Here is a 23,176-nt window from a genome sequence, read left to right on the forward strand (position 1 = left end):
TTATCTACTGGTGGTTAGCTCTTAATTAACTGAACAACTAAGTTAAATGTATAAGCCTTATTTTGCCACATATTTCTATCCAATGGTTCTTTTCATAAACTATAAGGAAAAATAACATCAAATTTCACAAAATATAAATCTTACCTTTTGGAAAAAAATGTAGTTAATTGTGAGTTCTATTATCTCCATCTTTTGCATGAAGATGTGAGAAACATAACTTCACAGGCTAAGAGATTTCCCCAGAGACAGACAGGTAGTTTGTGATGCACTCTATAGAACTGCAGGTTTTCCTGCATATATACAGTACAAGACTGCAATAAAAAGGGCAGAGTTACAAAACTGTAAGTGTGCTGCACTTACACAAAGGATCTGAAAAGATCTGGGCTATCTACCCTACACAGCTTGTCAAAAAGTTATCTAGATAAAATTTTGGTTTTGTAAGTACTTTCATGGTACAAAAAGTATTTAAACCTCATGAAAGACACAAAAAAATATAGCTTTTCTTCTAATCTGCAGATAATGTTTTCTTTAACAATTAAATTAGTCAGGCCTTTAAAGACAGGTGCAGATATTTGGCAAATTTTCCATCTTGATAAGTCCTCTTGAGGACTTCTGAAAAAGACAAACTTTAGTCAAACATATGTGAAAGAGTTAAATTTATGACATTCTACGGTCAATGGGATAAAAAGGCAAAGCACGTGACCTAATGGCCAGTGCTGACCACAAAATTGCTCAGTCTAGATTCACAGAAAACAGGGTAAGCCAAATCACTCTTACCATTGATGGGAAGGCAGGGTCAAGATGACATGGAGGAAACACAAATGAGGATTAGTCTAGTCAGTGTCCTAGGGATTAAGTAAAGTTGTCTAAATGTTTAAAACATATTTTTACATTTAATGAAACCAATCCTTTCTTAACTGACAGTAGATTCCTTTTCTTATCCAATAATTATTAAAGATCATAAAGATATATGAAAAATTTATGTGTGTTGAAGTAATTTGGCTGTTTTACAACACACCCGAGGCATGCAGACATATCTTTATAATCACACACCCTGAACTGTGTGAGCACCTGGCTGTGCTTGTTATAGAGTGAAGGTTAAGGAACTACTTTCTAAGTTATTGTTATTTATAAAGAAAGAAGTGGGAAACACATTCAAACAGAAGAAAAAAACCACTTCATTTTAGACAAAGTTGAATTCTAGGACAATGACACTGATGGCAAACTCATTAGTTCATTTAGCTATTCAGTCAATACTTCAGCTTTCACCCCTCCTCCCCCCATCATGTCACAGCAATGAGTTACTCTTAACTCTCCATCAGAATTATGTCCAGTCTAAAGAAAATCCCAGTATAGCTTAGGACACATGGAGGAAAATATAAAGAAACTGCTCTCTGGTAACTAGAAGTATAATTACCAATCAACATTCAATACTTCAACCACAACTTTACTCGACTTACTATGTACAGAGCAGGAAAACGTCCCCACTTGTCCCCTGAAAAATTTTATTTTTCCTCTCTATGTATCAGTACCAGATCCTGGAAAAAAATATGTGATGCAAGAAAAACAACTTTGATAGTCAGATCCTAAGGACCAACAAAGAAACCTAGGGTCTGACAAGAGAAGAGTCTGGCTCAGAGACCTTGAACAGCGGTACTGGAGAGCCATTGCTTGAGTGACACAGCCAGTACTGGTCCCAGTCAGTACTGCTACTCAGTTACTTGTGACTAATAGAAAAGTTTTCCACTATTTCTTAATTCCCTCCAACAACTGAAGTCCCAGAACTAGATAAGAAACGGCTGCCTTTTCTTCCTAAAAACAACTTTTAAAGTATTAACTGTGGCACTAAGGCCATTCCAGAAGGTATAGCAAATTTTAAATGTGTGGTAGAGAAATATTATGGAAACATATGACAGAGGAGCAAAAATATTAAAAGACCTGTTATTTATGTTTTACTTTAAAATTATTCTTAAAAGATTCCAAATTAAAGCATCATTCATTAAAAATATGAACTAGCCTTTCTACATAAACCTGAAGCAAATAACATATTCCTTGCCATTCCCACCATCTCTTTTCTGCTTTTGCAATCAGTATGAATATGCTGTTCATATATTTATTAAATTTAAGTATTTTGAGGATAGCTAGGTGAGCTGTCATACATTATTTGTGTAAGTTCCTGTACTGTTCATGGACTTCTCAGAATTGAAATCAGCTCTGTGAATGTAAAAGACATAAATAGTCAGCCCTGATGACTATAAAAGGCAAATGAGGTAACAGTAATGCTGGTGAAGCTGTTTGTCTCCAATGTACCATAAATAGTGAAGTGAAATTAAAATTTTTCAGTCAATGCTGGTTATGCACATGCACACACGCACATACACGGACGCACACACACATATGAAAAAACACCTGATGACAAGCAGATAGGATCAGAAGTTCAAGAAAAGGATCTTGAAAAAATTGTTGGGACTTTTATGTTGTTGTTGTTGTTGTTCTTATATTGAAGGATCTCCTAGCTGCATGAAATAATGGATTGGAGTACAGACTTCCTTAATTTCCTGCAAACTTCCTCCACGTGGAAGTCACTTTTCTCTGCTTTATATCTGGTCCTGCTGAAGCTTCCTCTACTACACTTACATTAAATGGTCAAAAAAGACACTAATAGCAATATTTGTTCTCTGTATTGAAATTCCTTGATCAAATACAAACCACAGTTGTTTCCTTAACTATAACTAATCTTCCACATAAATGAAGAAAATAGGTATAAATGCATACATAACAAATATAAATAAATATTTAAAATAAACAGAATTTTCCCAATCAATTCCTTCCCTGAGGAATCAAAGTAGTTTTCAACTATTAACCGAGATCCAAAAATCTGCAAACAGTTTGGTGACACAGAGTGATTTGTCCAATGTTAAGGAAGAAATCCGTGGCACAATAGGGAATCGTGGCACTAAGAGTAAGAACTGTGGCAATAAGAAATCTGTGGCACTAATAGTCCTATTAGATTTCTTGCTTCTTTGACTTATTCTTTAAAACCATTCTTCTAAGAGATTGATAGCAATTAGTCTCCATGGAACCATGGAACCATTTAATGAATCATACAACAGGAAAAGCCTACCTCTAAAAAAAAATTCTTTCCTGTTTCAGTAGTATATTTGTAACGCATAGTGACAGAAGACCGGAAAAAGGGACATTTCTCCTGAGTGGGTTGATTAATTAACTTAAGTTGCCTGAATTCAGTCCAAGAAATCTATGTCAAGGAGGAATCCTGCACTGTTTTCCCTAAGTGAGCTTGGAGTAGTCCCTCAAACACTTTATCTCAAGAGCACAGAAGGCATTTATGAAGCCAGGTATGAAATCGGCCTTTCTGAGCAATAAAGTAATCCTTGATGCACATCATGAGCCAAAGAACAGGCATTGTGTTTATCAACTCAGGAAATGGGGATGAGAAGAACATACAACACAAACATTATCAAAACTAAGAATATTTGTTTTGTCTGGAAGAGGTGATTTACACAATTTCTACAGTTATATTGTTTCCTGTTTGATCAGAGATGATTCTGAAGTCTAGGCTTTTATCCAAATCCCCAGTTTGCTAAGGCTTAGAAGGGGTCAGAAATGAAATTTAGTTCACAAAGGTTCCTGTTAGTTAATAAATTCTAAAAAGTTTAGTTTGCTAGGGACAGCTAAATACATCATGGGTTTTTTATTAAAAAATATTATTAAAAACATTTTTTTTACTTTAAAAAATAACTAGCAGTCTTTAAAAGTCAACATTAGAGACTAGATAATCCAGAAGCTGGGCATATTATTATCTGAGTTTCCGAAAACATGTAAGTGGACTGTAATTGAAAAATTACAATTGAATTGAATTGAAAAGGTTTGGGAAAGATTGTATTGCATCCATTAGTTTTTTCTATGTAATCAATATGGGTTGGGAGCACCCATTGTGCTCCATATTGGCACTCAGAGTACTCAGTGGCTTCCAAAAATCCACATACTACCTACCATTCCTTGTAAAAGTCCAATGCTCATTGGCAAAGTAGTTCAAGACTAACCCAGATGCTAAAACTTGTTGAAATTTTGTCCCTTCACTTACCTGTAGTGTCTTTGTGCCATCCAGTATCATCTGCAATCTGGCACTGTATAAAACATTATTTTTTTTGTCTCAAAGAGTACTTTCTGTGCTCTACATTTCTCATTTCATTAAAGTGTGTAATTTCTCCTTCAGATCTCTGTAGAAAGAGCTAAGCATAACACAGCTGAGGAGGAGGTACTGAAGTTAATCACAGAATAAGAACATAATCCAAGTTGGAAAGGACTTCAGGAGGACTCCACTCTTACTTGGATAAGGTCAGAGTCATGTCCTAGGTCAGATGAGGTTGCCCCTGGCTTTACCTAGCTGTTCCTTGAAAATGTCTCAGAACAGAGGATGCAGATCTCTCTGGGCAACCTGCTCCACTGCCTGGCTGTTGTCATGATGAAAAATATTTTTATGTTGTACAGGCTGAATCTCTCTTGTCCATCATCCTCCCACAATGCTATGAAGAACCCAGCTGTCCACACTGATAGTCTTTCTGTAGGTACTGGAGGGCTTCTGACAGGCTCTCCCGAGGCTGCCTTTTCCCTTGGCTCTACATTTCCAGCTGAGGCACTCCAGCTTCTGATCATCTTTGGAGCACTGCCCTGAACTAAAGATGATTAAGTTGCCTTCAGGTACAGAAACAGAAAAGATTCATTAGTTCAGCCCTACAATCAGATGAACCAGTTCTGGCAAGAATGACTTAAGCAAGGCTCTCTCACAGGATTGCACATTCTATGTAAGATATGTCAAGTGTATGTATATGTCAATATATAATATATAATATACATCATGAGATGAATATATGGAATTATATAGGTGAAACATTACCTTAATGAAACCACTGAACTACCACAGAACCATATTTTTCTTGGAATGTTCTCACAATCTTTTATAGAGTCACTTTTAGACAGACACAATGAACTTTCTTTTTCACATTCATTCTTGAATCTGAGATATCTTGAGATACTAGCAACAGCGCAACACACAATGAATTTGTACATAGATATTTTTCATGAATACTTCAAACAAGAGATATCAAAATGCAAGGTCTCTTTCTTTCCTACCATAAAGATACATTCTGAAGAGTTACTAGAAAACTGTTTTTTGCAGTGCAACTTCTCCCACTCCCTTTTCACCAGTACAAAATGCACTTATCAGCACACAGTATACCTTAGGCTGGGAATCACAAAAAATACAAGGGGGAAAGAGGGAAGAAAAAACCAAATTCAATAACCATATCAAAAGATATTTAAGCAAAGGAGGAGTATTAATTACCAAGTCCAACATTAAAAATCTAGCCTACACTAATGTCAATAGTAAAATCTCTCAATTTGTAGATCTGCAAGATCTACAACAGAGGATTCATACACGCATTTGAATCAACTCTCAGACTGGGGACATGCCTGGAGAAGGACTGCTGCAAATCAATATGCTAGATACAGAGGCCACCTGTGATACTTGGAGCTGAAATCTGCCAGCATGCTTCACTTAATAAGTGTCTGTCACGGCACTCACAACTTGGCAGCAAAAGTCAGACCTCTGTCAAAAACCTCAAGTGTGATGTCCAATTCAATTACTAAAGGACACATTAAAATCCGGCTTATATGGTTAAGAAATAACAGCTACCTATTTTTATTTTGGGATTAGAATCTCTCCAGTCTCTAAAGAAAAACATTTTCAGCCTATTAAGTTTCAACATTCACATTAATAAATTAATTTTCCTTAATAAGAAATCTTGAGATAGAAACTGAAAGCTTAATAAACTTGTTTTCTACTAAATACAAGATACTAAAATATAATCATATTTTTAAAAAAAAACCCTTCTATTTTTAACTGTCATTGAGAAGAAATTATCTACTGTAGGTTTTCTTTGCACACTCTTCCCTGTATTCTTCAGATATATCATTGAGCAGGACAAATTCAGGGTACTTCTGTTACCTATCAACAGTGGCCAAATTCACTTTAGTTTTGGGACAGAGTAATGCACTGTCTTTTCAGTGATATCAATAGGTCCATTCTGCTCACACTGCATGAGTGTTCTTCCTCCTCTCCTCCCCTGTCTCTCCCCTCCTTATCCTCTCATGCCAGGAAAGGAAGGAATTCTACTTTTCCTGCTCAAATATCCAATAATCATTTCAGCCATCTGTTTCAATACAAGAAACTCTTCATAGAAGTCCATCTAAATGGCAAACCATTAGAGACTAAGATGATTTATTTTAGTTTAGTGCAGTGTCACTAGTTTAATAAAATAAAAAATAACTAAGGATTTGGGAAGTACTATGGCTTACCTATGTAAAAACTCACTCTCTTGCCAATACATTCTATCGCTGCTGACAGACATTAGAACATTCCTTTCATCTCTTTCCTCTTCTTGCAGTTTAAGCTATCCCCTTAAGGAGTATTTGCTTTCTCTAAGATAGATTATAAATTGTATGCAACATGAAAACCTTACACACTTCCTCTACCATCTGTAAGGCTTTTATTTCTACTTCTTAAAAAGGAATTAAGTCAAAAACCTTTTATTTGTCTTTTCATTTTGGGTAAATAGACCAGGATTACTTTTCTGTAAGAAAATTAAAAGAAAATGATTGCTATTTCCAGATATGTGCATCTAAATAAGAGAAGCATTTTTTAATACAGTCAAAAAAAACATTCAAATCTAGTGAAACCAAATGTGCAGTGGAAACTGTAATAAAGAGCAAATATGGACTATACACATCCACACACACAAACACCCCCTCTATTCATGACAAAAACAGGATCTAATACGGGATTGGTTTCTCTCAAATAATTCTTTCTGCATCCCAGTGTGATTCCAGGATGTGCAAATTAAGAAAAATTTTATGGGTCAAATTATTCTTAACACTACATGTGCTCAAGTCAACTGAAATTGATGGCAACGGGATCCAGTGTCAGAGGGTGGAACTGGCACAGAAAATCACAATGTAAGGAGCTGTTCTTATAAAGATAGACATGACATAGTGCTTTGAATGGAGGAGAAAACAATTCTCAATGTGGCCTGGGAGAAAGAAAAGCAGAGAGAAGCAGAAAAATTGACCCAATAGCTAACAAGTTACCAGATAAGGATCAACTATCAAAATCAAGCTAACTGCAAGAATCTGTATGTTCATAATGGCTCTGGTTGAACCTAACCCCATTACAAAACTGTGTCTAATGGAAGGAAAGCTACACCAGTTCCTAATCTATTTAGAGCTGTAAAGAGGAGAGACTAGTTTATCACTTTTGTATATACTTCTGTATTCTTTGAAAGTACAAAATAGCTAGTTAAGATTTCATTATGCAGAGCTTCATTAAGTCTTCATTACAAATTTTCCTCCTCTTCATCTTCTTTTTTTTTTTTTTTTCTTTTAAACAGAAATGTTCCTAAAAGAAGCCTGGGTACCTTGCAAAATCAAACTAAATCAAAAACAGATTCTCATATTTATGTAGATGATTTAGCAGTAACATTTCTAGCAGTGGGAGTTTGCAAATATCATCAAATTCATGTTCATGTTATGACAACTGACGGATGGAAACCAGAAGCTATTCTGACACACGTTTTAACCCATTTTTCTGCTACTGGGATGACTATGAGCACAAATGTCAACCTGGTTAAACTTTTATTCGAGTGAAATGTGAAGATGCATCATATCCTCAGCTGAGTTCCGGAACCACTCAGGATGTCATGTAACATTTGATTTAGCAAAAAAGGATTAAACATCTAACCTGGAACAGCTATCTTCCCAGCTGTTGGATGATTCATTTCCATCACAAGTCCATTGTGCAGTACCTAGGAAAACAAAACAAAACAAAACAAAACAAAACAAAACATGTATGCAATATAAAATACAATCAGTTCCTAAACTCAAGAGGGGAAAAAAAGAGATAAACAGTATCATGCTCTTTCACAGACTCTGAAAATACAAGGAGCTACAACACAAGTAGTCTGCTTAATGTGTAAAATGAAAGCTTTGATGTTTGACACTACTTTTTGTTCATGCAGCTAAACAAGTGCTTCACTAAGACTGCACATGTCTAAGATACCTGTAAACTCTTATGGTCATCATCAAACTTAAAAACTGAGCTGTAAGCACATTACACTTTCAACCACAAACAGACAACTGGTACCAACACAGACTGGCTATTAAAACCTTGACCCCCTTTCATAATAACCTGCAATATGTACTAAGGGCCTATACATAAACTATGTTCTCTTGTTTGTACTGTTAGTTTTAAGCTTGTGATGGATCATAATGCAAAATGCTGTCTTAATAGCTTTATCAAACATTTTGAAAATATTAAATAATTTTTATGTTTTTTATATTCTTTTGAGTAGGTATGCCATGCTTGAGGCCCTGTGTAAATCTATATGGGATGATTATTCATCACAATTTTCTGATCCTTGTTATTAGCCTCAGCCAGAAAACAATGTGGGATACCAAATCTGTCAAGTAACAGAGAAAAAGATATTAATACTAGCAAACTCACTGCTTTTGTATATAATTCTGCACCCAAAACCACTAAACAATATTTATAATTTCTTTACCTATTATCCTTCCATCCTTGTAGCACTGCTACCCTAATCATATAATCAGAATTATTTAAAAAAAATAAATAGCCACCCACTAGGCAATTGTTTTCACATCCAATGTAACAAATCTAGAATGCCTTGGAAAATGAATCAGCTATATAAAATGAAATATGGGAAAAGCCTTTTAAGTAATACATCTACCTATTCACCTTGCACCATGAACAACACTAGCAACCTTGACTAATGATGACAAGTGTTGGTCTAATTAATCTTCAAAATTTCAAGATAATAAGTTGAGAATTTTCTTATCTAGTCTGTACCTGATTTTGCATTTTTATTACTAGATTTTTTTCTCCTGATACATAATCTAAGTTTCTGTCTATTAAATTTTTTTATTCTCATCTTTTCCCCAAATGAACACAGAAAACCAATCACTATCATCTTTATAACATTCTTTTATGTACTGGAAGATTGTAATCACATCCTCCCTCAGTCGGCTCTTTTCTAGACTAAACAAAACTAATTCCTTTAACCATTCTTTCCAGGTCAAATTTTGTGAACCCTTTATCTGTGTAGAATAGCCTGCTTAAAAAATTCCCATTCCTGAACAGGTGGTGTCAAAAGGTCAGGTCAGCTTTCTCTTAGCTTGTGGGGGGAACCTATTTAGCTGACATTTAGAAATCCAGATATTTCCGATAATAGATGCTGGTGGAACAATGTCTCTTCACTAGTCTAATTATTTGGCAGTATACCAAATCATTAGTTCTATTTCTCTTTCAGAAGGTTAAGGGCAATTTTGGTAGACATTCAAGTGAGACATCCAAAATTTTTTTTCCAAATGACAGAATTAGAAAATATAATTCCTTGTTTTAATTCATATTTAGAAACTTTCCAGTCATGCCCTTTATCAAATAGTATTGAAATTTTGGCCTCCTTTCTCCAAAACTTACTTACACAAGCTTGCTTTATGTATTTATTTGGTGTTTGGGACCTGAACGCAAGAAAACACATTCATTTGAACTTGAAACCACAGCAAGCTCAGGTGAATAAGCAGTTCTTTAGATAGCAAGCTAAAGCATGTACCTAAAAGTGGTTCAATTTGGTTAAAGAAAAACATACAAGCTGTCTAGCAGCTATTCAGGACTCTACAAAAATCATGCTTTTCTCAGTTCTGAGTCTCTAAATTCTTATTCTCAGAAGATTGACATAAATTGCTTTTAAAAGACTTTTTTGTTAGACTCAAATTCCAGATCCCTTTTCTTTAGAGAATGAACTACAAAACCCCTGATCTTTGAGAATCACCACTATTCCTTTTAAAAGAATTGCTTAAGATGCAGTCAAGCTTCCTTATTATTTTCATTATCAGTACAGGGTTGAATTTCCCTCTCAGATATATTATATATATATTAGATATATATATAATATATATATATTCCCTCTCAAAAACACTGAAACTTCTATTAATCTTATTTTCTACAGTAATTAAGCCTACATTGATATACTCAGTTCCAACTTTTCTTTTGAAGAAAACAATCACCAAGCAATGACTGGTCAACAACTGTGGATTTTTTCCCCTACATCAGCAACACTGTTTAAAATAACTGTATAATTTCCCATTCCATGCATTTCACTGTTATGATTCCCAAAAACAAATTCAAAAAATAAACAACCTTCACCAACTTCTCATGTGCATTCTTAAAAAACATGAAGGATTACTGCATTCTAGCCTTGATAGAATGCAGCGTTCACATCCTTTATCATCAAAGATGATAAACCAGAGGAAAAGGTAACAGACACAACTCAATGGCTTTCTCCTCCATTGTCTTGTGTAGCTGAAATGGTCATGATGTTTCTGGTACAAATAGATGGTAGAGTCTTCTATTGTGTCTGTATTCACCTGAGTTCATAATAAGGAACTGATGAAGCAAGAGAATCATGAAAAATATGATGGCAATCAATAGATCAAGTTTTTGAATTTTTTTTCCATGTGGCTTATTTTGCAGGGTAGAAATACCACATGATCTGTTACCATGTGAGATTTTCTGAATCAAATAATGTTTGGGAAGCATTTTACAGTGAGATCACTGTAAAGAAATCAGAAGCACAGTCTTCAGTCTTTCAGTAAAAACATTTTAAAACATATTGGAACAGTTTGGCCAGCAAGACTAGGGAAATTACTCTTCCCCTGTACTCAGCACTGGTGAGATGACACCTTGAGTTCTGTGTCCAGTTCTGCGCCCCTCAATTTAGGAAGGACATTGAGGTACTGGAACGAGTCTAGAGAAGGGCAACAATGCTGATGAAGGATCTGGAGCACAATCCCTGTGAGAAGCAGCTGAGGTAGCTGGGGTTGTCAGCCCTGGGGATAAGGACACTCAGGGGAGACCTCTAATTACCTGGAAAGAGGCTGCAGTCAGGTGACGGTTGGCCTCTTCTCCCAGGAAACCAGTTACAGGAGAAGAGGACAGTCTCAAGCTGCTCCAGGGGAGGTTTAGATTGTATATTAGGATGCAGTTCATCAAAGAAATAGTGATTAGATATTGACGTGGGCTGCCCACGGAGGCAGTGGAGCCACTGTCCTTGGAGGAGAGAAGTCCATTATAAGGAAAGACTGAACCTGACATAATTGACATGATGGTTTTCAGACTTATGATCTCAGAAATCTTTTTCAACCTAGTTGATTGATTCCGTGATGCCATTTTATTTTATTCCAGATAAAGATATAATTTCAACTCTGATGACACATCCATAACACCCATAACAACATGGTTTCTCTTAAAACTGCCAGCAAAGTTTCAAGTCTACCTATCTCAATTCTACTGAAGGTAATCTTCCAAATCCCTATCAAAGGAGATACTGGAATTAGAAACATATCAAACCTTGTAGCTCCCAGCTCCCTCCTTCCCTGATCCAAAAGTTCTATTTAGTGTGGAGCTATGCACTCAAAATATGCATTTTTACAGGTACTCCTCTTTCACAGATTCATCTAGAGTTTAGTGAAAAGGATTTTCAGGGCCACAAAGGAAATGATATAACCCTTTTCTCCATATTTTTGTAGCCACAAGATAGCTGGCTGTTGGTAAACATAATTACTACTTGTGCCTCTAAACCACAAAAAAAGTAATAACAGTTTTCCCTGTATATGCTGAACATAGAGCAATGGCCATAATCACCCCCTGAAGAAGTAACGGCACATGTTGTGAAGAAAATGCCATATTGGAATTGCATCCCACATCCTAAAACTACCCCTTTCCCAATAAAAATATGTCAAGTCATCTGAAATTTGGAAACGATATTAAATATATCCCCCATCTGATGCCTGGTTCTACTTGGTCTTGTATTCCTAGAATGCTGTTGCACAACAGAATGGTTTGCATGTCAGCATGCCTTCCGCCACCACGTTTTTTCCAAAGCAGAAATCCCAATATATTCAAGTCCTGTTGCAAAGTTTGTCTTTCATCACTAATAACTTTACTATTCTTCTTTTCAAAGTTTCTAATATGCAGGGGTGACTTGGAGAAGATAGTAGCTCTCTACTATATCTAAGTATTGCATTAATGAATCACATCTATCTCCACTTTACCTTCATCTATCTCTCATAACTGAAGTTTCTTACCATTTCATGAGACAGGGCATAATTTAAGTTGCTTTCTTAACAAATTTTTGAATTAATAAAATCAGTTTTTGTTGTTTCCGATTGCCTATTAATTTACCTCTTTTCTCCCATTCCCTTACTCTGATGCAGTAAACACTGTATGTTACAGTCTCTTAGGTCCCTAGCACCACGTCCGTGATACTATATGAATACACACACGAAAATCACAGTTCATTGGAATGTCCCAATTCTATACTGCTGCTTTCATATAGGCTGTTCCCTTCAGCAAACTTGTTGGGTTTTTTGTGCATGTGAGGGGATGGCTTTGACAAAGTCCTTCTTATGTCACAGCCTCATAGCTATTTTCTACTATATGCTATAGACAAAATTACTTTTTATTGACATCCCTGGGGATAGGGTTTTGAGGCCTGACATTTTATTCTGATCCATGTCCATTATTCAAATACTTCACACTTTTCCACTGCATCTCTTGTTCTACTACAGAACACCTCACCTAGATTCCCTCTTGATTATCAGAATTTAATTTCCTTACTTTTTTATCTTTTGTCTAAAGAGTTTTTATATCCTCTAGCCTAACAGTGCTTCTACAAACTAGCTACTGCCTCTTCAGCATTGAATTTTGGTTTTACAGTAACCATGACTTTAATCTAGAAAGGTGCATTCTGATACAGGAGTTATGAGCTCCTTACCTGCATTTTGCTATGTCACTTAAGTCAAGAGCTTCCAATTGCATACTCTAGAACTAAACATTTCAAAAGGCAATCACTGAGACTGGTGAGAAATTGCTTCCCTTACACTCTATCCCAATGTGACCTTTGACCAGCTGAAGGCAGTTGAATTCATCCATTATTACTACTTTATTAGGCTTAGAGGATTCTTTTATCTCCTTTGGACTCAATGTTTCCTGATTAGAAGGCTCAACAGCATAGCCCTAATATAGCTCCCCCTGCTCTATGACCTAATCTGTCCATCCTGTTCAGTTTATAGAAGGTATAACACTTTCCTATTAATTTTTGTCATTCCAATGTTCTTTAGTAATGACTGCTATGTCAAGATCCTTCTTCTTTGCCAAAAATTTCAAGACACCTTTTTTAATCATACACAGCTCATGTTGGTATAGAGATATGTATAGATTTTGTATACATTTGGGGAAGCAGGGAGTTGGCCAGATCATTTTTTAGCTCTAAATTTTGGCACTGTATTACCTTTCCAGAATTTCTCCTCTTTCTGTTTTCTTGCACATTACATTCTTGTCCTGTACACTTTTTGTATGACTGACATCACTAACAGATGTCTTTAAATGGTGTGAACCAACTCCTGCATGAGACCACACTCATTAATTTCCTGCATCAGTAATCTGTTCTTACTACTACTCTACACAAGTCCTTCCACTGAGGTTCTTTCTCCACAAACTCCTGTGTAAGTGTCCCAATGGAGATCCTATTTGTCATCCATTAACTGAAATATCAAAAATCTGAAATTATGAAACCTGTGCATTAAACTAAAATTAGACCTCAGTTCAGCAGGGAGCATAAAGTTGGTGAAATTGGGGAAGTTTCCAGGATCTTTTTAGTGGTTCATAATATTGTAACAGAATATATCCATCACAGTGAACTCTCCTCAAGCACCCTATGAAACTTTGTTGTTCACAGACTCACCTTCTTCCACCCTGAGAATCTACTCAGCAAACTGTTTCTGGGGCCAATACGAACAGGCTATTAACGTTTTTAGTAATTCAATTTCCTAAATCATGTTCCAAATTCATAATCAAAGTAAGGTATGACCCTGATACAGAGACTAGTTCTTATATTAATGTTTTGCTTCCCCTAGCACCTCCTGCTACAAAATTAAAAAGCCCTTGGTGCTAAATCAACCACACTATAATGCACAAAAGAGACATAAAACAACACAAAAAGTATTAAACATTGGAATCCTTTTCTAACAGAGCAGAAACACCTTTGCCATTGTTTAATCATCAACACATACTTATTTTTGAGAAAAAAATACTAAATTCAATTTATACTTCACCATCTAAATAAATATGAGACAGCTGCTAAATAAGTCTATATAAATCTCCTATGGTTTCATCAGATGTATTGAAAAGTAATGAGTAAAATAAGGTACTTTTATTCTAATAGCAGACCATATTACTATAAAGAATCAGGTTTTTAGCTCTTGTGGAGAAGGAAGCATTCCCAAGGGGTTTATTAGCATGTGATATGTTTAATATTTGTAACAAATAGCAAGGAGATTAAGAGAATAAGGATTTATAACTTGGGCCAAAACATACAAAAATTCATGGATACAAGTCTGTATTTAATCACATAAATTCTCCAATTTTCAAGGTTGCAGACCTGACCCTGATTTCAAGGGGCTGGCTCAATGCTTAAAAATCAGGTTGCTTCCCTCAGATGACCAAGTATAGTTCCCTGACAACTTCTTGCACAATCAGTCTGGGGACGTGGCAGAGGAAACAATCTGTCCTGATTTGTAAAAAATACATATATTTTTCAGATGTTCTTTTTCCCTGAGAACTGCTGTGATTGTAAAACCATACTTTTGGTGGGTTTGAATGTGTAAATTCACAGAAATATTTTAGCAAAGATATTTTGCTGTACTCCTCTTTGGATATAAGACCTGGCTCATGCTGGTAGCAAGACAGGGTGTGGCTATATTCAAAGCACTGGCTCTGCAATAAGAGTCTGTCTCTAGCTTCAGCAAAGCTTTCCTAACTGATAACTCCACACTTACCGCCTGGTCTTACAGAAACAGGTTGATTTTATTACTGGAACAGTCTGAAATACTGACTGGTTTTTTCCCTGTTTCAGTCCGAATTGACAGTAATTTTCTGCTAGCAGTGATGTTAAAAATTACTGGCTTTTGATAATATTTTTTCTACTTTGAATTATTACAAATACTATATTCAGCATTTAAATGTTATGTTTGTAGTTTCTCTGAAAACAGAGCATGGAAAAACCTAATTACAATTAATTTTTAAAGATGCAAGTGAATGTAAAAATTAAGAACAGTATCTCGGACTGTACATACATTATATTATTTTGGTGTCCACAATGTCACATGAAAAGGATTAATTTTATTTCATTGTGCTTTACCTCTTATATCAAACAACAATAAAATAGGTTCCCAGATGTTTTCTTTTGTGGAAACTGACTTGTTAGTGAAATGCAAGTATATTTCCCAACTTATTAGACTGATACTAAGCTACGGCTGCCATGCCTTTAAGTACTGTGTGCCTTAAGTGGGAAACTGGTGGGGTAAAAATGCCAAGAACCTTTCCACTGCCATTGTTTTTATAGCAACTCTGTGGATGTTTGTTACATTCAGAAGGGACCTGCCTATGGAGCTGGAGATGATGAAGAGAAAATTCTGATAGGGCTTTGCATAACTGAGATTTTTCAGAAGTCACTTTTTTCCATGTGGTATTGAAATAAGTCACATGCAGCTGCAACTCTGGATTGAAAAATGACTGAGATGTTTGTCTACCATATAAGGGAATTGCTATTTCAAAATGTACAATCTTCAACCAAACTGCACAATGAACACTACTAAGAGTTGTTACAGAAATCATGTGTTTTTACAGATAGGCATGCATGTTATGGCAAGAATAAACTTATAGACATAAAAGATATCTCAATACTCAGAAAGCCCCAAAAATTCACAAATATCAGGCTAATAGTGAGCATAGGAGCCATTAAACAAAAGCATTGTAGATTATGTTAAAATATCACTTGATTTCTAATCATCCTTGGGAGTATCACTTGTTTTGCCAATTACAACATACATAATCAGTATACATATTCTGACTTTGCATGCCACCCTGAGTTCCCAAGAGCCTTCTTTTAAGTACCCCATCCACCTTTCCATGGCCATGTGTTACGGTTTATTTATACGTCATTGTTTCATTAAAGCTTGTCTGTCAGTTAAGAGTACTTAACCCTTCCCAGGACTGCAAAACTTGCCCATCCTCAGAGGAATGCCACTTAACAGTGGCACCTGCTTAGTACTGCAAAGTACATCCAGATGAGACCATCTCCCTGCACACCCTCAGTCTACTGCAGGCAGAGATTCACCACACCTCTCCTAAGTGTTTTATTCCTGCACAGTCTTGCACTGACCTTTGTAGCCCTTTAGAAAAGGAACTCCGACTGTGATTTGAAACACAGCTTTTTAAATTAAGTCAAAAGAATTCTGTATAGCAACACATGCAGATAACACTGGCAAACTGCATAGATGCTGTTGAGTATTGCTAGATATCCTGGGCATCTAGGAAGGAATTTTCATCAACAGAAACTCTGGCATGTGGAGATTTTTTCCTGATTTATACTCTGCCTTGTTAACATTAGCCTTTGTAACAAACCCACTTAAGACAGAGAACTCCTAACCATGCCTACACCAAGGAATTGGGATTCAAGGGCGCTAGATGCAAAATGTACACGGAGAAGGTGAAGAGTAAGTTCCCACTTTGTATGAGTATCTTCAACTCCTTTCCAGCAGTTCCGTACTTAACTGCTGTCATCCACTTTTCCATCATTAGCATTTAGTTATTAATTTTATTCTCAACCATAAAATTTCTCTCCAAGTTGCAGTAAAACAAAAAGAAACTAAAGCCAGGAAGGTATTTCACAATACCTTACACAAAAGAAGTGATTTCTTTCAGAAATGAACATCATTTAAAAAAAACTCAAAACATAGTTTTAAAAATACTACATTTCATAGTTATTTAGTCATCGATGTGCATTTGATGCTCTGTAAGAGTTTAATGTAGAAAGCAATTAGTATGTGAATACTACATATACAACTGTGAGCAAAAATCCAACATCAGTTTTTAAATATGATGCCTCCAATGAACTTTGCAATACAAATTGCTAGAGAAGCTGAGAGATCAAGATGGAAATGGATAAAGGAAAATACCAAGGAGAGATTTTTCCGCTTAAAACCTTACACAAATTTGCACAAACACACACACCAAATAGTTCATCTGGGTGTCTTAGAGATGGATTTTTATCCCCTACCCATTTTTTGTTTTGTTTTTGTTTTGTGTCTGGGAGGGTCGCTGCCCACCCCTATCCCATAAGACCCCTGACCCTGGCTCCAGGAGTTTTGCGATGGGCGAGAGTCAGGCTGGGATTTCCTGTGAGAGCCGTGAGGGGTGAGAGGCAATTCCTTCCTTCCAGTGAGGTGAGTCCTCTCCACAGCCAAGCACTGGGATCTCTCTGATCAGAGATACTTGTTGCCATGTGGGTTTTTGTCCGTTTTTTACACTCTTTTCCTTCGGCACTGTAACTGGAGCTTACTGGCTTGCTTCTCTGCTTCTCTGCTGCTTGGGAGACCAGAGTCAGTGCATACTGTGCAGATCCCAATCTGTGAGCATTCCATTCCCTGCCAATTACTGCCCGCTCTGCACAGCCCGATCTTGGGATCAGCCCTCCCTGGTGAGGTACCCAGGGGAGAGATTCCTGGCTCAGCCCTGCTGTTCTCTGCTGCTGCTGCTTCAGGGCTTCTGGCTACACCTGTAACCCGACAACCAGCCACCCCACAGCTTCTGGCAGAACCCAGAGTTTTCTGCTACGCTTTGTGTGAGAAACAACTGCTCACTTAAAAATTTTCGAAGGTTAACTAAACCTTAACAAACCCTACAAAGGACTGAATAAGGAAAAAGGGCAGCACTGGGAGTGTGACTGCCGCAGGCTCATCCACAAAATAACTGTTCCACCTTTTGTAGCCCTGGTGTTGCATCGGGCAGCCCTGGCCCCTGAAGGTTTGTCAGTCAACTCTTCTTTGCTGTCCATTGGTGGTGACCTTGCAGTCTGATTGGGGGTGAACTGTTGTCATGCCAAGCCTCCAAGTAACAAACCTCCCCATTCCCACCTGCTCCATGCAAGGGGCACAGGAACACGCTCTCCCTCCCTATGACCATGACAACCAAGGCTGCCCAGAGCCAACAATAAAGAGAGGGGGGAAAGGGGACTATGGGGAGAACAGGAGGCATCCAAACAACAAACTGCAATAACATAACCAATAAAACTTCTCTTAACATACACACAATATATATCCCTTAATTGCCAGAGCCAATCATCACATTGTCTATCTATAACAATTTGTCATCCCAGATGTGCCCGCCTCTGCCATTCCAGCTTGCTGCTTCTGAGGTTTCCCACTGCAGTCCATTCAGTTTCCCGAGGGGCACTGACATCAGTGTCCCCCTGTGAGTTTGCAAAGGAACGCCCCTTCTCTCTTTCTCTCCTCAGTTCACCCGCCATTACTGCATTCAGGGATGCCTGGGCCCGCGCCACAGCGCCCCCTGCCGGCGCGGGGGAATCATCGCACCCGCCCTGCCTGGCCGGGAGCCACCAGCGCCCCCTGCCGGCTGTGCCCGGAACTGCACCGGAGGGGAAAGTGCCTGCGGCCCAGAGAAGGCGTCACTGGGCTTGTGGTGCTGCTCCTGCTGCTGCCCTTGTGGCTGTTTGTCTGCCTTGTTATACAGATATATTCTGGTAAAGAACTGTTATTCCTTTCCCCATATATTTGCCTGAAATCCCCTTAATTTAAAAGTTATAATAATTTGGAGGAAAGGGATTATAATTTCCATTCCAAGGGAAGTTCGTGCCTTCCTTTGCAGACACCTGTCTTTCCTACCAAGACACTGGGTAAATTCATATCTTCAAACATTTAATGTACTTTGGAAGTTATATTCAACTTTGTCTCTTCAGCTTTGTGTTGAGGATTTCTTCTCTACCTCAGCAGTGACACCTTGCATGTTGTATGATACTACGTAAGGCAATGCTAGGATGTGATAGCAATAGAAATGTCACTGACAGTAATGATGGAAGAACATTTTTCCTAAACAAGCCAATAAGCAATGTAATTGGAAAAGCATTTTTTACATATCTACATTCTTAACCATTTCAGAGCCTGCATAATACCATAAATTTACAACAGTTCACTGTATCTGAATTTAGTTGAAGCCAGTTGCACAACCAGAAGAACAAGCCACAAGCACTATTCTGAAATTTTCTGAATATATTTCTGAAAATTTTCTTTGTATAAGACCTTATATTCTATTGAATACTATTCAAGAAGATAATTAAAATGTAGGGTAATCAAACTACATAAGTGTAAAGAGGTGTGATATCTAATAAAACAAAACTAAAATATTTTAATAAAAGAAATTGTCTTCAGCTTGCAGCTGCTTTGTGAGACTAGCTCCAACCTTAGTTAAATTTATATATAATACAAAAGCTTCAAAATTTCATTTTTGACTCTTCTGATTAGAATGCTACTAGCTTATCATACAGTATGTATTTCCTACAAATGGAAAATTTATTTAATAAAATTCAGTCTTGCAAAAGGACTTTTTCTTCCAGAACTACTATTGGACACTAAATGTCTCCAAGACCCTACTATTCCATGTATGTCACAAGAAGTTTGCATAGATAATCTCACTTGAGTATCAAAGCAAATATCTTCTATACCTTACAGGAGAAGAAGTTCATTAAATAATTCTGTAGCAACAAAATTAAATACAATTTTGCTGGTGAATGAAACCAGTCCATTACTTTCATCATGTGAGATATTCTGAAGTTATTGTCATTTTTCCAGTTGATCACCTACTGTTCAAGAAAACTGTTGGGAGAGATTAACATTAAAAAATGCTTAGTGTTTCAGACCAAAACAGAAAGTACTGTAATGTTTGATACATTAAGCTAGTTTGAAAACAGTATTATTAACAAAGCAAGTGTTACATAACTGTAAGTCATATATTTTAGGAGAACATCACAGGATACTTTTAAAAAAGGAAAGCATTATTTCTTTGTATCTCATTTATATGTATCTAAATGTTACATACAGTGGAGTGCATAAAACTAGTTTCTTTTTGTTGTAATTAATTACTCCAAACACCAGTTTGCTCAGGTGTTTAATTAGTCTGCAGTTTTCTTTCCCCACTGCTCTGCTTATCTGAAGTCAACCAAATGCAGAGCTTGAGCTACTTAAAAGGCAGGTGATAAAAGGCCTTTTTGTCCTTAACTAAGGCACATGAATGTTGAGATAAAAATAATAACTGGTGTAGGCTGTAAGTCAAAAACTTAGAAGAATCTAAGTAACAGTTAGAAGTGTTTCTTTAATATTGTGAGTTTAAATTTTGCAGTATTTGGGGTTTATGCCAACCAGAAAACAAAGCAGCAAACAAAGAATGTGGATCAGAAGTCAAAAAAATTGACTTACCATAAAGGGAAGTTCAAAGGAGGTGACTACTCCTGTACTAAAAAAGGGCAGGGCGGGGCAAGGCAAGGCAAGGCAAGACAAGGACAGAACAGCTGGAAGAGACCTATAATGACCATCTAGTCCCACTGACCATTTCTGGGCTGACCAAAGTAAAAGCATGGCTTTAGGGGCACTGTCCAAATGCCTTTCCAGCGCTGACATTGGCTGGGCATGGTCAGGGGGAGGCATCAACCACCTCTCCAGGAAGCCTGTTCCAGGTTTTGGCCACCCTTTGGGTCATGAAATGTTTGTTCATATCAAATCCAAATCTCCCCTAATGCATGCAACTTTCAGCCATTCCCCACATATCCTAGCACTGAAGGGCTGAGAAGAGCTCAGCATCTGTCTCTCCTCTTCCTCAGGAAGCTGTAGACAGCAGTGAGGCCACTCCTCAGCCTCCTCCTCTCCAAACCAGATTGTGGAGGCCCAAGGGCTTATGACTAGAGACGCCTAAGGGCCTATGATGAAAATCCCCATATCCCAGTCTGGAAAGAAGATGATAATTAGTTCCTTCTAAGATTGGGGTGAGAAAAGGCCTCTTCCCCATAGGTCTTTGAAAATATATGTTAATATGTTGTTGAGTTTGATCCCCATTTTGGTCACCAAGTTTTTGTCATCCCAGTTCAGCCCCCGTTCACCATATTTGTACATTCCCTACAATGGCCTCCCTTCCCTCTTTCCCCATTGGCCTCAGTTTGGTGCAGTGGTCCACCCCTGTCTTCCTATTGGTTCCCCTGTTTTATTATCCCACCTCTGTGCCACTTTTCTCTTTTCCCATTGGCCCTTGAACCTTTGATCTTCCCCCTCTTTCCCATATCTAATCCTGGACCCTCCCTTATTATTTGTCTTTGTCCCTGGACCCCTTGGGCACATGGTTGAAATAAACCTCGTCGGAACTCCATAAAAAGACCTTTCCCCTCTCTCATCGTCAGAAGGTATCTGTGGTGTGTATGTGTGTGTGTTGCATACAGGTGCCCAAACACCTTCTCCTGGAGATGATTTCAGAAGGTAATTTCAGCATTTACCATCTGCCCTCACTGGTACACCAGACAAGCCCAGTGCCCTCAGCAGCTCCTCAGAGCACATTCCTACCAGCATCAGTGCCCTTCTCTTGATGTATTAGAGTCCCAGAAGAAATACTTAAACATTTTAAAATATCATTAAAATATTTAAGCAGTGGTAACAGTAATTGGAGATAAGGAACAAGTTAAGGAGATGCACTGGCATGTAAAACCATGACATTTAAACAGAAAAAGCTATTTTAATTTGCTGCTGCTAAGATCTACCTGTCCTTTTTAGATGGACAGAAATATTAAGGCTAAAACTAAATAAAAAGTTAGAAAAAGCGCTTCACAAAACAACCTTATCACAGCACAGAAGGGTTTTTCAGTGGTGTGATCCACCTTTAGTATCTAGATTCTGAGATTATGTAAAAACCCAATATCATAGCATTTCCTTGAGGACCCAATCATGTCAGAGACCTATGGGAAATCCATTCCCATAAAACTTGTAGCATAATTTCTTCATAAAAATGTATAAAATTGATTCCCTTAGACAGACTTTTCTATTTTCCTCACTAGAAAGAATCTGTATTCCTGCACATATAATTCAATACCACAGTTTAGTTCAGATAAACAGAAGAAAAAAAATATTCCAACATGTCCCTATCCTTTACTTTGACTGTATATCTGAAGAAATATTCTTTTGAAAAAACTAAAAGTTCTGGGCTTTTGTTCATGTATTCCTTAGTCTCCTGAATACAGCTGCTAGTATTCAACAGAAAGCTGGCTTCTGAAAGATGATTATTGTTGGCCTGACTCAGCCCATCATCCACTTAGAGAAAACCAGAAATTATCAAAACACAGTTGCCACATAAAATTAATCGACAGTTACTACTGATATGGACTGCAATGGAATATGTAACCTGGTGAGCTAGCAGACAGTCAAAGGAAGGATTTCTCATTAACAAAATGAACTCATATTGTGGGATTTCTTCTCTGCCATGCATATATAGGATGATTTTGGAAATGAACCATATGACCCATATTCACTTCACCATTAAACACTTAACCGAGGATTGCAAGATGGTAAACACATTTCCCTCATATAGGCAACAGAGAAAGACATATCCAGAGGGTAATTATGACTGATAATTGACTACAATTATCATTACTATAATCGTGACATTACTCTATTAATGATGGAGTGATCTTACAATAAGAATGTAACTACCTCAAAAATCTCACATAAATCCTTGGTTTAGTATTGAGATGTATCCAGGACTGTGTTTATCAATTCCTCATCTGCAAAATGTGGAAAATAATATTTCCACAAATTTTCAGAAGAATAAAAGGCACATGGGACACTGAAAGATACAGAAAGGATACTGTGTTGGGCTGGTTTCAGTTCACTGGCCATTACTCATATGCCTTCTGATTTACAGCAGTAGAGGTGAGACAGGTCACCAGAACGAATTTTCACTATATAATAAAATCCTCAGTGTTTCTGGGATTCACTGTCACTGCTTCCATGTATCTATTGACACAGATGTTCTTTATCACTTGTTTCCTTTTTATATATATAATAGAATATTCATAGGCTTAGAGTCAGTATTCTGTGGGTTGAAGGAAAAAGCAGTAATGCATTCAGAAAATGT

The 23,176-nt window shown here is 37.2% G+C and overlaps 1 protein-coding gene across 3 annotated transcripts in view; it reads right to left on the bottom strand.

Annotated features, from left to right (window-relative positions):
* Positions 1–23,176, bottom strand: part of SUGCT (succinyl-CoA:glutarate-CoA transferase) — a 320,759-nt gene that overhangs the window by 46,527 nt on the left and 251,056 nt on the right. For 2 of the 3 annotated variants that reach the window (XM_058832253.1, XM_058832252.1), the window contains exon 14: positions 7,817–7,880. The exons of the other annotated variant lie outside the window; for it this stretch is intronic. In XM_058832253.1, the coding sequence (XP_058688236.1) occupies positions 7,817–7,880 (64 nt within the window). The remainder of the gene's footprint in view (positions 1–7,816; positions 7,881–23,176) is intronic. 3 annotated transcript variants of the gene reach the window in all.

The sequence above is a fragment of the Poecile atricapillus genome, chromosome 2 (genome assembly GCF_030490865.1).
Source record: "Poecile atricapillus isolate bPoeAtr1 chromosome 2, bPoeAtr1.hap1, whole genome shotgun sequence".
Classification (NCBI taxonomy): Eukaryota; Metazoa; Chordata; class Aves; order Passeriformes; family Paridae; genus Poecile; species Poecile atricapillus.